This window comes from Molothrus ater, chromosome 14 (genome assembly GCF_012460135.2).
Source record: "Molothrus ater isolate BHLD 08-10-18 breed brown headed cowbird chromosome 14, BPBGC_Mater_1.1, whole genome shotgun sequence".
In the NCBI taxonomy this organism is placed as follows: Eukaryota; Metazoa; Chordata; class Aves; order Passeriformes; family Icteridae; genus Molothrus; species Molothrus ater.
In genome coordinates, this window is record NC_050491.2 from 12,305,475 (window position 1) to 12,321,063 (window position 15,589).

Genomic DNA, 15,589 nt, shown 5'->3' on the forward strand with positions numbered 1-15,589 from the left:
TCCAGTGTGAACAACTGTTTTTTATTGTCCACCTTCTAAAACAAAGGACAGCAACATGCAGAGTGAGCAGGACAGATAAGCCCAGTTCTTTCTACATTTTAATCTATTTTTTTCCCAGTTTCCATGTTTCTGAAATCCTTCTAGCAGGCTCCAGTGGTTTCTCCACCATGGATTTTCTGGGCTGTCTCCCTGCTTACAGTCATGTCCTACAAAGACTTACAGGGTTGTTCTTAAAGAAAATTACCAAGATGTCCCCCTAAAATCTTAGGGAGGTGTCATCATTCTCAAGATTTCCAAGTAAATTTCATGTAGATTTAGGGTAACAGTGAGTTTTAAAAATAAAAGTACTTCCAAGAAGCTGCTTGTTCCATTCCTACCTGCTCCTGATATCTGTTTTCCCATGCTGCTTAACTGAGGACAGATTTGGGGAAGCAAAGGACCACAAAGAACCCCCTTACACATCTCTCTCCCTCAGATTTAAGCAGAGCACTGAGGTGCTGGGGCTGTCACCGTGCTACCAGGAGGTGATGGCTGATTTAGAGAGTGAACCCACTTCCCAGTGCTCACCATGGGGTGCTTCTAAAGCTTGACAAGCACTCCTGAGATATTTCTGGAGAAGGATAATCCTCTAAACTGGCCAGGGAGAAGACAGCCACACACAGAGCCTTGCCTTTGAGTGCCAGGTGCTCCCTGCAGCACTGGAAGGAGGTGAGGCAGGTGGAGGAGACAGGCTCTGTGCTGGGGTTTTATCCTGTCCACATGGCATCAGCTCGAGGAGCAGCCCCCATGAAGATCTTGCTCCTTTCCAAAAGGGCCTGAAACACCCTTCCCTCCAGTGTGCCACCCTGCAGCTGGGAAAAGCAGCAGCTGAAACTATTCTTTGAGAAGTCTCTTTTTCTCCCTCCCCTTCAATGAAGACTCCAGCAGCTGAGCTCCAAGCATCAGTTTGGGCAGGACATAGAAGTTTAGCAGGACTTTAGGAGATCTCTGGCTTCTGGCTGAAATAAGAATCCCCCCTCAAAGTGTGGTGGCAGAGGCAAACCAGCTTCCAAGTGTGGTGCAGGGGTTGAGTACTTCTGAGCACACCCCTGATGTCCAATAACACATCCTCTAGAGCTAAGAGCACTCACACAACGATCCCATCAATATTTCATAAGCTGTAACAGACCTGCAGACCAAGAGTGTCACCATTCTTTGACCCCGGGTCAGCACCAGCCGCCTCCGCTCCCTCTGGCCAGTGTCAGGCACCTAGGTGAAATACTTGGAGGTCCCTCTGGAAATCCTCTCCTCGGCAGCACTGGTGGCAAAGGACACCTCCTCATCCTCCTCATCCAGCTGGAGGCTGCCCGAGGAGAGCCGCACGCGGGCCATGGGCGAGCGCAGCACGCGGCCGTACCGGGAGCAGTGCTCGGTGCCCAGCAGCTCCGGGTCCGAGTCGCTGGACTCGGTGCTGCTGCCCAGGTAGCGCTCAGGGCAGCGCCGCAGCCCCGGAGCCAGCCCTTGCTGGGCTGGGATGTGCCAAAAAACGCCCCCTTTGCGACTGCTGAGAGCAGGGCACGGCCCCAGGGGCCTGAACTCCGAGCCATAGGGGAAGCGGATGGTTTTCATGTCCGACTGGCTCCAGGAGCGCTTGGGAGGCTGCTCCTGAAGGCCGTAAGCGAAGGAGCGAGCCAGTGATCTGCTCTCCCCCGCCGTGCTCGTGCCCACGGCCGTGCCTGCAGCCTCACCGTGGAGCTGCCCAGCCTGGGTCCCACTCGGGCTCTGCAGGGGGGGTTTTGCTGCCACAGGGCCGCTTGCACCGGCCGGTCCTGCTGTGTCCTCACCAGGGGCCAGTGGGGGCTGCAGGGCCCTGTCCAGGTAGAAGAGCACAGGGGGCGCCGGGGCCACCAGGGGCAGGGGACAGGGCACATCCGTGTACACGAGCTGCCGGGCGCTCACCTCCCGCATGTTCCCCACAGAGGTGCTCTTGCTGTTCCCAGCAAACTGGTGGTGGGGCCGGAAGGATGTCAAGGGATTCCTGGCTCCGAAGAGGTCGATGGGCTCCCATGCCCGCTCCATCTCCAGCTCGGCGTAGAGCAGGGGGAAGGCAGAGGAGCTCTTGGAGTGGGGCAGGAAGGTGGGGGACGCTTCGGGCTTGGAGCGCTCCAGCTCAGCAGCAAAGGTCACCTCCATGGTGGAGCTGCGGCGCCGGCTGTCCAGGGTGGGCTCGGAGCCGTGCACCCCGTTGGCGTGGTAGGAGCCCCGGCTGCCGTAGGCCAGGCGCAGCTCCTCCACCTGGGCAGGGCACAGAGAGGGTGGAAGGGAGCACCCAGAGCTGAGGGTCTGGCCCCAGATGGGGCAGCAATGCCAAGGCCCTGGCACAGAACTGTTGCTGATGCCATGGGGACTCACCTGCTTTGATACATCTGTCAGGAGGTCCGGGGAGGAGCGGCACTGCCTCTCATCATAGCGGGATGTGTAGTGCTTCCTGCAGGACAAGAACAAGGGTTGGTGTATGGCCAGGAGGGTCCTTCCCCTCTCCCCAGTCCCCTCAAGCACCTCTCCCCCTCCATGCCCCTGGTACCTCTCGAAGGGCAGGCTCTTCATCTTAGCCTTCCTGCCGTGCTCCAGCAGCTGCCTCTGAGTCCTGCCACTGCAGCATGGAGGGAGAAACGTGAGCAGCACCATCAGCCCCAGCCCTTGTGCCCCTTGTGAGGGGATGCAGCAGGACCGAGGCAGGGGTGTCTCCAGGAGAAGTATCTGTTATCACCCCCTCGGATTCAGACAGGGCTGACATAAAAGGGAGGCTCGGAGCCATCCCCAGGCCCTTCCCAGCCCCAGCAGTTTGGGTTTCCCCATGGAATTTACCTGTAGCGGAAGCTGGAACCTTTGCTGCACAGAAGGGCTTTGGGCTTTGACTTGGGCTCCTCAGAGAGCCTGAAGAAGGCGTGGTACTCCACACACGTCTTCCAGAAGGCCTTGCAGGTGTCCCGGCTGGCCATGGTGAACTCCAGCGTGTCCTTGCACAGCGCCTGTGTGCCAGAGATGGGGTCAGGAGCACGGCACAAGCTCTGCCATGTGCCCTCCTGATCCCCCAGGGGTCATCTGGGCTGCCAGCAGCTCCAGGCAGTGCACTGTCACCTCGCTGGGGACACAGGAGTAGCCCTCAGGAAGGACCACCATCATGAGCAGCAGGAATGGATTTTACTATAAACTGGGGACTTTTTGTGCCAGACCTTCCATCCACAGCTGTCTGCTCCTGAGCCCAGCAGCTGCCTGTGCCATGGTACTTACAGAGATGTTTGCGTGGAGCTTGATGAGAAAATGCTTCCTCTTGAAACTCAGTTTGCGAATTTTGGACCAGTTGAAGGTGTTGATCTTTGTATTGCCCTGCAAGGACAAACACACAATTACAGCTGGATGGGGCAACCTGTAAATACAGAAATGCAGTGTGCCAAGGCTTGAGCTCACAGGACACTGCATCAGACTCCAATGCAGCTCTTGGAGCTGCTGAGGTCTGGGGAAAGGGTGCTGGGGTTTGGTGTTTGACTCTGCATCAGGTGGTTCTACAAGTAGAAACTGAGGTTCAGGGCTTAACTCTGCCTGCTGAAACCCAGGACTCCCAGACAAGTGTCAGAGAGGTTAAGGCAGGGAGTCCTATCTGTGCCAGCTCAAATATCAAGTGAGTTAAGGCAGAATCAGTGCCCCAAATAAATAATATTCTCCCCTCCTTTGCTGGGAAGTGTAGCAGTGCTCAGCTCACCCCCACACCTTTAAACCTGGTTTAAGCAGGCCGCAAGCACACATTAATTACTCTGTTATCATTTTGCACAAGGTTAGATGGAGCCACATGGCAGAACCAGGAAAAATCACATTACCCCACTCTGTGGCACCAGGACCCTCTCAGCTTTCTGCAAGAGCCCAGATTTTAATGGGCTCACAGATGCTCTAATCATGCGTGAGGGATGTTTATGGCTCTGAATAAATTACCAGGTCTGGCAGCACTAATTACCAACAGCAGACCCACAGCCAGGTTTTATGTTTGGGTTTGTTGGTTTGTTTTTTGGTTTTTTTTTTTTGCTGTGACAAGGTGTTCCCAGGTTGAAATCAGCTGGTGTGGGAGCGGAGAGGAAGTCTGTATTTACTGCCCAGCTCGGCCGTGATTACAGCCTCGTGTAATTGCACAGACGTGGGGGGCTATTTTCACTGGAAGATTACACAGTGAGCACATGTGACAGAGCCGTGGAAGCTGTGCTGCTCACACGGCCACCACGCTCGTGGGACAAGGGCCAGCAGGGCTGGGGCACGTTCAGGGGCACACGGGGCGGATGGGGCTGAGTCCTTCAGCATCCCCTTCACCCCCATGGCCTGTGAAGAGAGAGTTTGAGATGCTCAAAGGGGAGAAGGGTCACCTGCAGCTCGAGAGGCCACCCCTGAGCCCCGGGCTCACCCTCAGCACCAGCACCCCCATGTGTGTCACAGCCAGGTTGATCCGTGTGCCCTCACCCTCAGCACCAGCACCCCCATGTGTGTCACAGCCAGGTTGATCCGTGTGCCCTCACCCTCAGCACCAGCACCCCCATGTGTGTCACAGCCAGGTTGATCTGTGTCCCCTCGCCGTCGCTGGCGGGGTGGGGGCGGATTCCGTACATCTCCAGCTTCCTGGCCACATCCAGCAGCTGAGCGTCCGACTCGGCCGGCGTCTTCCCTCTGGAGACACAGCACACAGGAAGGACAGGAGTGAGAAGGGAGATGCTGAAATGGGCTGAAAAAAGCCATTTTGTGGATGCACAGGCTGGCATCACCCCCACGCCACTGCCAGCCCTGCCTGCTGATGGGAGCATCGTGCCGGCAGAGGTCCACAGGGGGTTGTGGAGCAGCCCTCACCTGTGTCTCCGGTGGTAGTGCATGATCTTGTTGTCCAGGTACTCCTGGTTGGGCAGGTACCTGTGCGTGGCCAGGTGCTGCTGGTCTGTCTCCTCGTGGAAGTCGCCCAGCTCGGCTTTGGGGACAGGGAGAGCGTGGATTAGGCTGTGAGGGTCGGTGCAGAGGGGAGCCCTGGCTGCATGGCCAAAGCCTGTCCCCAGGGAAGGGGCCCTGGCCCTGCAGTGCTCTCTTGCCCTTACACTGCAGCAGGTGGGAGACGAGCAGCGCCGCGCTCTTGTCACTGCAGGGCAGCCGCCCCTGTGCCAGGTCCTTCTTGATCTGCAGGGTGAAGAGGTACCTGTGGAGGGGGACAGGAGCATCCCTGGGGGGAACTGGGTGCTGGGCTGAGCTGTGAGGGCTGTGCCTGTTCCCAAATCTCATGGGATGCACATCCACAGCGTCACAGGATGAGGATGCAGCCCCTGCAGCTGGGCACCAGTAGGACCAGCACATCCCTGTCAGTGAAATGCTCATTAGTAGATTTCAAAATTAACATTCCTTTCTGTTTTGGAGGGCATTTGCCTCTCTTGGGGCTGACATTCTGCATAAGCACTGTCTTGATTTTATTCTTAGTCCCTGTTTGCAATGCTTTCTCTAAAATTGTAGAAGCTAACAATGTCATTTTTAAAAATAAAACTAAAGTTGTTCTCTCAGAACACTGCTTGAGGCAGGAGCTAGACTGAGCAGTCAGACTCTGTGCCCAACTGTTAAAGTGTTTGGCAGTAAACAAATTGCAGCCTCATAAGACAGCTGATCCTTCAAGTGGATTGTGTTTAAAAACAGAGGATCAAGAAAATATATTCTTTGGTTTTGTTCTGTAAAGTGTAATACTTAGGATATTTAGGATAACCATTGCATACACACAGGTTGGGGTGGATGAAGATAAAGCATTAACACACTGCAAAACCACAGAACTGTGTGGTGAGAAAGTAATAAATAAAGCACTGTACCTGGTCAGTTCTTCTCTCAGGTGGCCGGGGTCCACTGGGAAAAATTTCACCATAAATTTGAAAAGAACCTCCTTAGGATCTTAAAACACAACATCTTCATAAGTTTTCTTTTACATGTCTATTGAGAACATTTACAACTCTCTTCACACATGCTGCCTCCTTACAGGGTAAATTATCTGGACCCTTACAAATCAGGGACTACAGCCTGCCCCCCCAAAACCAGCCTGCCCAGGGCCCAGTGTCACCAATGAATACAAATAGAGATTTGGATATCTAAAGAATACTAAAGAGAAAAATGTCCCAGCAATTCTTTAAATTGCAAAAATCCCTGTTGGAGGGGGTTTCCATGAAATGGTGCCAGGGAGCCTGGCCAGAGCCTTGGTGTAGTTGCCATCACTGGGGCTGTGTGTTAAACTCAGCCCTCCAAGCACTTGGGATGCAACTGCTCCATAGGAGGCTGCCTGGGCAAAGGGATTTTTTGTGGGATGAGTGAGACCAAGCAGCCAAGCCCAAGGCAAAATGTGTGAAGGGAGGGAGGCAATTATGTAAGCACTGACTGTCACAGAACACCCTGGGATGTCTCAGAGGGACAGGCCAGAAGGTAAAGAAAATAGGTGCCTGCAACAATTCCATTTGTGGTGCACCCAGAAAGGGGAGGCTCCTTATCAGGCTTTCCCCTTTCAGGGAAATTCATGCAAACCCCGCTCTGCAGCCTCCCCATGGCAAAGGCTGGGGTCATGGCCCCAGGCTCTCAGTCACCTCCCAGCCATCCTGTACTTGGGGAAAATACTGTAGGGATGGAAAGAGGCCTGAAAGCAGCACTGAGTTAACCCTGCTCGTGGCCATGGCACAGGAGGCTGGGCCTGAACCCAGGTCAGGCTCTGCAGCATCTCCGTGGGGCTGGGGAGGAGCTGCAGGGCAGAGGGGGGACCCTGCCTCAGGCAGGTGCCTGGGCCACTCTGAGCTGCAGAGAGAAAAGCAGGACAAGCAGGAGCAGTGCCTGTCACGCTGCCAGCACGGCCACACAGGCACTCAGCCACCCTGCTCCTCTGCCAAGCTGTCAGATTATTAACAGCTCCAGCCTAAAATGGTGCAGATACCAGATTGCAAAGGCAGTGGTATTTCTGTGGGATTCTGTAGGGACTGAGGTGTCCTTGCAAACAATCCTGCCCAGCCTCACGCTCCAAAATGAGCCTGGTTAAGTGCTGGAAGTCAGACATCCTGTCCCCCAGAAACAACACTGCATGAATGTGTCTGTGCTAGACTCTCACTGGTAAGGATGTATAAGAATTCCATTCTTGAAATACTTACTTTTCACTTGCTTTGTTATGGGTTTTAGTGGTTCCAACCAGACCTGAAATAAGGCAAAGAAGGGTAAATAAAAGACACAATAGATGGGGAATAAAAGCAGCAGCAGCAGCAGCATGGTAGAATGCAGCATGAAGATGCTGGCCAGCCTGGCTGCTGTGACAAGTGTCCTGCTGGGCAGTGCCACACAGATGGCCATGGATAGACCATGAGCTGCACATATCTCTGGAGCTTGTGGCTCCCCACCTAACTCCCATTCTCAGGGCTTTCCTGCCATCATGGCAAAACTTTCTATTTAATTTTCCCTTTGGAATTTCAGGGAGGTGCTGACAATCCCCAGCCATGCGGGCACTGGCAGCTCCAGGGGCCTGCACTGCCAGCTGCACTCACCTGGTTCCCAGCCTGGCTGTGAAACTCCAGCCCAAAATACTCCTTCTCCACGAGGTTCAGGTGGCTGCAGGTGAGGTTGAAGAGCCCTTTCCCACAGGATTTTTGCTAGCAAACAAACACAGCACAGAAGCAGCAGGTTAGGCAATGCTGACAGCAGCAGTTATGGGATTTCAGAGAGTTGGGAAAAAGCTTCAGCTCCTTCCTGCAGCCCTTTCCTGACCATGCAGCAGCAGAATCTTACTCAATAAATGCTCTTGGCTTCAGCATTTACAACAGGACAACTGCATGCTGTGCTCCCTGCTTTTGGAAATCAGATTCCTTCCCATCACTTCTCTCCTCTATTAAGGAACATAAACCAGAAAGGAGAGCAAGAGAAAATAAGCCATGTTTTGACTCAGTGCTCACAGTTATCACTGTGTGGGCAGTTCTGTCCCTGGCAAACCAGTGGGTGATCCCAGGACGGGCACCTGCCTGAGCCAGGGACAGCCATGGCCAACGTGCTTCATTCGGAGCCAACGGGAGCAGCCCTCAAACCTGAGCAGTGAGTCTGGGTGTCCCAACAGCTGGGGCTCAGCTGCTATTATGGTCCATGGTAATTAACAGCAACAGGGCCAGAGATCCTGTGCCGTGGGCTCTGAGTCATCCCAGGGCTTTAGCAATAGGAATTAAGTGGTGCTACATGCTGATAAGGGAGGCCAGGCTGTAGTTATTCCCAGTAAACAGAAACACTTGGAGGGTGTTTTCTTGACTTGTTGCCATGCTGTATGACCTGGCTGGAGAACAAACCAGGAGGCCCCTTGACTCTGGAAATTGCTCCAGAAAGCACCAAAAATTAAAATGGCAGTGACCCACCCCAGCAAAACCCTGACAAGCCTTCATCAGCTTGTGAAAAGCAGACCAAAAAGAAGTCATGGTTATTGCAAAAGCAGGCTGGAGCAGAGAGGCCAGGTTAGACAGCTGCTAAATTATCACATGTTGGGTGATGGAGGGGAAGACAGGCTGCAGCTCCCTGTGGCAGTGGCTGTCCCCAGCAGGGATGGGAGGGACCTGGCTGCTGGTGGTGATGCACAGTAATAACCACCTTTCAGGGCTTCTCCTGGGATGAAATTGCTGGCTCTGTGCTGAAAGGCTGCAGAAAAGTGATAGCATAATAACAGCATTCACTCTGCAGCACTCCCAGCTCTCCTCAAAATTACTGGATCACAAGGGTAATTAAAAAAATTATAAATGTTTTTTTTCCAAGCTAGAATTTTCTAGCATGAAAGGCCTTAGCCTTTGTCAGGCAGCCAGAAAAGACAAGTATTTCTTACTGGGTTATTACCTACCATATGTCTGCTGGGAGCAACCCACTGTGCTCCAAGGCCAGCAGTGCCCAGGGCAGGCACCACGGGACAGGAGCAGCCCCAAACCCAGGAAAACCTGCTGGGAGACACAGCCCTGCTGCTGCAGGGGCTGCTTTAGAAGCAGAGCCTTTCTCTTGCAGAGTGCTGCTTGCAGGTGTCCTGTCCTGCATTTTGGGGTGCTGAGGCCAGTGCTTCCTCAAGCACTGTTGTGTTCAGCAGCATCAGCCCTGCCCTGCACCGAGCGAGGGGAGTGGGGTCTGTGCTGTGGGGGCACAGTGCAAGGCACAAGAATGACATGTGGGGCTGTCTGTGCCATGTCCCAGCCCACAGGTGCCTCTGGGAAAGAGGCAGGGCCAGGTGAGCACCCACAGGCAGAAACCCCAGAGCAGGAGGTGAGAAGGGGAGGCTGCACTTGCCCTTCACTCCTCAGTGAAAGCATCTGGGACTGTGAGCAGAATCAGAAAGCCAGAGGCACTTCCAGGGGCAGACAGCAGCACGTGCAGCACACGGGGGACACACACATGCCCATGTCCCCAGAGGGACTCTGGCAGCACCTGCAGCCCAAAGGAAAAGCCCATTTCTGCAGCATTCCCACAGGACAGGCTGCTGCAGCCAGGTCCATGGGTTTGGGGTGAGCAAATCCCTCGTGGGATTTGGTGTGATTTTTTCCCACCACCTTGGGAGATGCCTGCCCTATCAGCACAGTGTCCTGCACCTTAAGCCACCAGCCTCCCTGTGCCCTCACTCCTCTGCCACCAGGCCCACAGCAAGGAATTCCCAGCTTTACAGGGAACACAAGACCACAGGAGACTCTGTCCTTCACCCAACCTCAGCAGAGAGTTTTTCTGGGCTTGTTTGGTTTGCCCACAGCAAACCAAACAAGTGATCAGCAGGGAGGGCACAGTGGGGACATTCAGAGATGTGCCAAACCCCTCTCTGCCCTCCCCTAAGGGCTCAGATCTGTTATCCCAGGAACCACTCCCACTGCTCAGCTGAAGGAAATCCTGGGAACTCAGTGGTCCCAGCTGATGCAGATGGAGGCAGAAGCCTCCCAGGGCCAGCATCCAGCCAGCACAGGAACTTGTTCTCATGCAAGCAGCCTGGAGAGGAGACCCTGCTGCACATGCCGGCAGCTGTGACACCCACGTGAGGCAGGTAGAGATGTTTACACTGTGTGAGGGGCAGGGGCAGTCAGCCCTCTGAGCTCTCCCTCTTTTGTCCTTTCCCTCCCATTATACTGAAGTACTCCTCATTCAAGAGAGCTTTCCAAAGTCAGGAGGGGCTTAGGAAGAGTTGCTTAAAATATCTGCTCAAAACTTAGCCCAAAGCACTCCTTTTATACTGGAGAAGTCACTAATTCAGCTACTCATTTATTGTACCCACACAGAGCAGCAAATGCATGAAATGCCTAAAAGGGGTTTCCAATACCATTCCATGCTAAAAAAGGAAATGACCAGGAGTTCCTCTAATGGAAGCTATTTGCTGCAATAACATGTCGTGCAGAGCTATAGTGCTACGTTTTGGGCAAATAAGAAAACAGAGATGGAAAAAAATGCAGCAACATTGTAGCAGAAGCATCTTTTGAATTGTCTCACTATGACCTGATCTAATCAATGGGGGGAGGAGGGGAAGGCATTTTAAAATGACCAGTCTCATTTTTAAGCTGACTCCTGGACTAGGATAGATTAATTAAACTAAATCAAACAACTTCCATACTGTGTCAAGGCATGGAATTTCTTTATAATCCTCTTTTGTGCAAAATACTGTCACAAAGAAATGGAGCTGTGCATCTGAGACAGCAGTTCTCAGGCTGTGCTATAAACCACGGAAGAGAACAACCAAAGAAAAGCAACAGAACTTGAAAAAAACCCGCTTTATATTAAACACTCTGCTCCCAGGAGATGCAGGTAAGTACCAGAACAAATCTACTTGAATTAGCTAATTCAATTAGCTACTGTGATTATTAAACACTAACCAGCAATAAATGTGCAATCACACTTGTAAAAAGATACTTCTAACACACAGACAAGACATACCTACTTTCAGTTATCTATACACATATGCATAAATCTAACACCATAGATACTAATACTTAATATTTTAAACCTAGTTCAGAGCTAGCATTTGTTAAATGGGAATTATTTATCACAATGTGTTGTGGACACTGCCATGCAGAAAATAAGACAGAGTGAGGTTTTTTTCCTCAGCTATTCACAAAACCACACAGTTTTCTTTTTCAGCTGAATGCCCAGGAGAAGATGTGTGCAGATGTTCCTCAACAGGGATAACTTGGATAAATATGCTATTTTTATTCTGTTCCCAGACTTTTCTTCCTTGCTGAATGTTTACACTGGCAGCCAGACAAATGAGAGAACTCGACACTTGTCAAGACCATCACTTAATATTAACTGATTTACTAACCACCACATCAGGTAAGGAAAAGCCATTCCTCCTTCTTCATAAATAATGCCAATAACAGGGGAGCACAGGAGGATGTTGATACCAAAAAAACACTTACCAATTAGTTCTAGAAAGCTTCATTTTGAATTTGAGATTGGTTTTCTTGTTTGTTTGCTGGGTTTTTTTAAAGCTGAAAACAAGAAGCTATCAGAGACCATGCAATCCTTCAGAGCAGCAATGATTTAACAATTAACACCAAAAAATCAGTAAGAATATGATACCCACTTACATCAACTACAAAGATCTTCTGGGAATCATCCAGGAACTGGACTTTGAGGTGCAGCATCCTCGGGCAGGCAGCTGGGTGTGCAGCAGGCACGGCAGTGCTAGCAGTGTGAGCTGGGAGCTGGGAAGGGAGCCCTGACTCCTCTTGCACACATAATTCCCTCTCAGCTGGATGGAGAAGGCTGCACTCACAGATGTGGAGCAGAGGCTGGAGCAAATGAGCTGACTGACTAAAAACTAATTTAAAAAAAAAGACCTGACAAACCAATACCTCCCTTGGTTTAAATGTCACCTCTGCAATAAAAGATGTTTTCTGCCTGTGAATTATGGGTGTATTAATAGGGGGGAGATTGGCAGTAATGGGCCTGAGATAAATGCTCAGCTCTTACAGCTGGTGGTGAGCAATGCCAGGGCAAAGCAAGCCCACACTTGGTGCCACGGGTCAGGGGAGAAGAGCTGAGCATCTCCCCTGCCAAAGTCCCCCAGCAGTGAGTGTCACCCTCGTCCTGCTCTGGTCAAGGGGCACTGGCAGAGCAGCTGGCCTGGCAGCTGTGATGGCTCCATGGGCTGGGCAGATCACGTCCTGTCCACTGAGTGATGTGTGGATGGGCCAGAGACTGGAAAATGTTTCCAACTGGACTCAAAACCAGTTGTGAGTCCTTCCTGGAGAGGCAGAGGAGAACCTGCTCCTAATTCCCAGCTCACATCCTGGTTGAATAGCTTAGTGAAGTCTCACAAGCCTTTGAGACAACCTGGTTCCAGTTCAAATCTGAACAGCCCATGTCCCCACTCATCAGCTCCTCCTGGGAGTGCCAGAGCCACCCCCACCCTCAGAGCCCAGCTCAGCCCAGGCTGCTCCCCAGTGCTGGGTGCCTGGGGATGCCTGTGCTGCTCCTCTGCCCCAGGTGTGCAGGGCCATGAGGAGCTCTCTGACCCCTCTGGCTCCTCTCACCCATCAGAGACCACCCCACTGAGCTTTTGGGTAAAAGCACCTTTGGGCAGGAACCCCCCCTTTCAGAAATAAATGCACTGAGCAGTGCCAAAGGCAGGCACTGGACTGGCATAGGGGATCATTATTGCTGCTGGAAAAAGTCACACAATTCTGTGGGACCCAGCGTGATAGAAACATGGCTCAGCAAACAAAAAAACACATTTAGTGCTGCAGAGATTTTGCTTGGTGCTCCCTTACTGAAACTTCCACTGTAAGTCACTCCAGACCATTTGCCATGGCCTCTCTTACACTTCCCAAATATTCCTGATGACATCAAGACAGAGGCCATCAGGGCAACATAATACCTTGTCATCTCTAGTGCAGAGACAAAGACTATAGAGCTTTTTATCCACATTAAAATGAGTAAGTCTTCTGCTAACCAAGAGAAAAAGGAGCCTGAAAATCAAAGCCAACCTGCTTTTCCCCACAGAGCTGCTCCACAAATCAGCTGAGTCCATTGTGCTCCAGGAGGGCATGGCTGTGTCCCCTGTGCCAGCCCCACGTGAAGAACCAAACCCAGCTCTGCTCGTGGCCCTGGGCTCTGAGCTCTTTGTGTCACAGGAGAAAGGCAGCCTCACATACAAACCATCCAGGGGGGCTGAGTGCACTCTCCCTCTGAGGCTTAAAATGTTTGTGCTGTCAAATATTGACAGCACAAGGAGAGGAGCAGCTCTCCTGTGAGTGGCTCTCACATCACAGGCACAGCTCCACACTGGGAGCACAGTGGGGACACTGGGCTGGCAGGAGGGATGTATGGGGTGCAGTAGAGGAGCCCCAGAGCCCAGAAGAAGCCAAGTCTCCCTGGTACAGGCTCTCCTGGCATGCCAGGGCACTGACCCTGGACTCCAGAGATGCTGTTGGAAGCTGAGCACCAGCCAGTTGGGCTGTGGGCAGAAGAAAAGAGTTTATTTCACTACCTTGCTATGAAGGAATAAGGCTGTGTTGGGTCAGACAGGACCTCTGGCCACCCTCTAAAGCTATCCATGGGCACAGTGTGGAGCCAGCAGCAGCAAACAGGATCCAACTACATTAACAAGAGCTTTTTGGGATAGGACACTAAAGGACAGCAAGAAGAGATGTGGGACAAGCAAGGATTGCTTGGGGCATGGAGATTGCTGCTGTCTGAGCAGATGAGAAACCTGTTTTACCCCCACCTATCTCCTTCTGGAGGTGACTTGGGGGCCAGCTGGAGCAGCACACAAAGGGAGCACCAGGAGTAATTCTGGCTCCTGGCCTGAGCCAATGCCACAGTCCAGCCTGGTATGTATGTCCTCTTTATCTGCAGGGGCAGGGGAAAATGTGAAATTGGTGCAGGAAAGCACAGAACCCGTGAAGGGCAAGCACAGCCACAGTGGCAGGTGGGGAGGGGACCCCAAGAAACAGCACCAGAGCACAGAGGGGCCTGAGCAGCAGCATGGTGGAGTGAGTTCTGCTTCAGGGCTCCTTGCTCAGCCTGCTCAGCCCTTGATTTGAAATACTCTGGACCCTGCTCACACCATCCTCCAGTGCACCTCTTCTCCCAGGAAGGATTTTCTTCCACCAAGTGCATCTGACCCCATATTAGGCTGGATGCATTGGCCCAGGGTCTTCTTCAGCCTCTCAAATACCCTGCAGCTTGCTGGGATGGACTGAGCAGAGCAAGAAACAAGAAGTTTCCTTCCTCCCAAACCCTGCTGCCACTTTTCCCAAGGAGAAATGTTTGGGTGTTTCTCCTTTGTTCCCTGTCGGTGCTGGAGCGAGGGCAGAGCCAGGGCAGAGAGCTGAGCACTGAGCTACACCTGCAGAGCCTCCTGGAAGGGTGAGCATGGTCACTGGGAACTGAGCCAGCCAGGGCAGAGCTGCTGTCCTGGCTTGGGGCTGGGGATGGGCAAGGAAATGCCCCAAACCTCCCCACTGCCTCCTGAGAGAGGAGCAGGCTGTGAGAGAACCAGCTCTGGCAGAGAAGGGACATAACATGGTACCCCTGCATCACTGTGCATTGCTGTCCCTTAGACTTTGTCATGTTTATCTTCAAATATGGTTTAGAGGAAGGAAATTGAGATGTATAGATAAAGTCATTGAATAGAGACCTGCCAGGGGATTTTAACCACCACAGTCCAAGAGGCAAGAACCCACACCCAGCTCGTTGCTGAGCAGACAGAAATGCACACTTGAAATGCCAGGCAGGACTCACCCAGGTGGACTTTGGTCAGCTGTGACCTTTCATACACTCACATTTCACCTCCCCTTCCTCAGCTGGAGCTGCAAGGAGAACATCCACGCTCCCTCCTCACCCAGGAACCCAGGATATCAGAACTCCCCCAGCTGCAGGGCCAGGGAGCAGCCCAGCCTTGGCTGCATCACTGAGAGCAGCTCTGGCACAGCCAAAATCCCTCTGAACAGCTCCAGGCCACAACAGGCTATCCCAGCTGGGTAATGAACCCAAGGCATGGCACCAGCACTGTGAACAGGGACATTTCTATCCAGAATAGGGTACCTACCACATTCCTGCTGCCCTTCCAGGAGGAATGGCTTCACTCTCAGCTGGACTCCCAGTTTATAGACAGTTGCTTTAAAATTTTTATTAAATAAACCCCCTAAAAAGCATTTTCAAAAAAAAAAAAAAAAAAGCCTGAAAAATTGAGTTTGTTTAGCTTAAAAAGAGAAGAAAGGAACAACAATCACCTGATTGATGCAGAGCCACTCCAGAATGGATCAGTTGTGTTCCCAAGCTAAAGAGAAAATGAAGTTTTCTAGAAACTGCAGGGAAGATCTGAGTTAGGTCCTAGGAAAGACTTTAAATAGTGAGGTAGAAAAAACACTGGAGCAGGCTGAAAAAACCAGAGTTGATTTAGACACACCTGTAGGGTACAGTCCAGGTACATGGTCCTTCCTTTAAACCTTTAACAGTGATCATTGATTTACATTTTCTCCACATTGTATCTTGAACATATCTCAGCAGTTAGACCTGACTTGCCATGTCCTGTCCTTCTAAAAACTTCTGCCTCAAGACTGTTCTATTTATTGAATATAATAAA

General features: G+C 52.0%; 1 protein-coding gene across 2 annotated transcripts; it reads right to left on the reverse strand.

Moving 5' to 3' along the window:
- Positions 1–11,743, reverse strand: FRMD7 (FERM domain containing 7). 2 transcript variants are annotated; one of them, XM_036402098.1, is made up of 12 exons: positions 11,586–11,743; positions 7,554–7,658; positions 7,167–7,209; positions 5,856–5,889; positions 5,106–5,203; positions 4,867–4,981; positions 4,542–4,689; positions 3,274–3,369; positions 2,848–3,011; positions 2,564–2,632; positions 2,392–2,467; positions 1–2,274 (listed from the first exon to the last, which is right to left on the reverse strand). In XM_036402098.1, exons 1-12 carry the CDS (start codon positions 11,640–11,642, stop codon positions 1,249–1,251), a joined length of 2,031 nt encoding a protein of 676 aa, XP_036257991.1. In that variant the 5' UTR covers positions 11,643–11,743; the 3' UTR covers positions 1–1,248. The 2 variants fall into 2 exon arrangements, with proteins under 2 accessions (XP_036257991.1, XP_036257990.1); XM_036402097.1 differs by having other exon boundaries at positions 5,856–5,934.
- Positions 11,744–15,589: the final 3,846 nt, after the last annotated feature.

Coding starts and splice junctions, on each gene's coding strand:
- FRMD7 (XM_036402097.1), bottom strand. CDS start 11,642: ATGCTGCACCTCAAAGTCCAGTTCCTGGATGATTCCCAGAAGATCTTT. Junction 4,690..4,866: donor CACTACCACCGGAGACACAG/GTGAGGGCTGCT, acceptor CTGTGTCTCCAG/AGGGAAGACGCCGGCCGAGT. Junction 2,468..2,563: donor AAGAGCCTGCCCTTCGAGAG/GTACCAGGGGCA, acceptor CTTGTCCTGCAG/GAAGCACTACACATCCCGCT.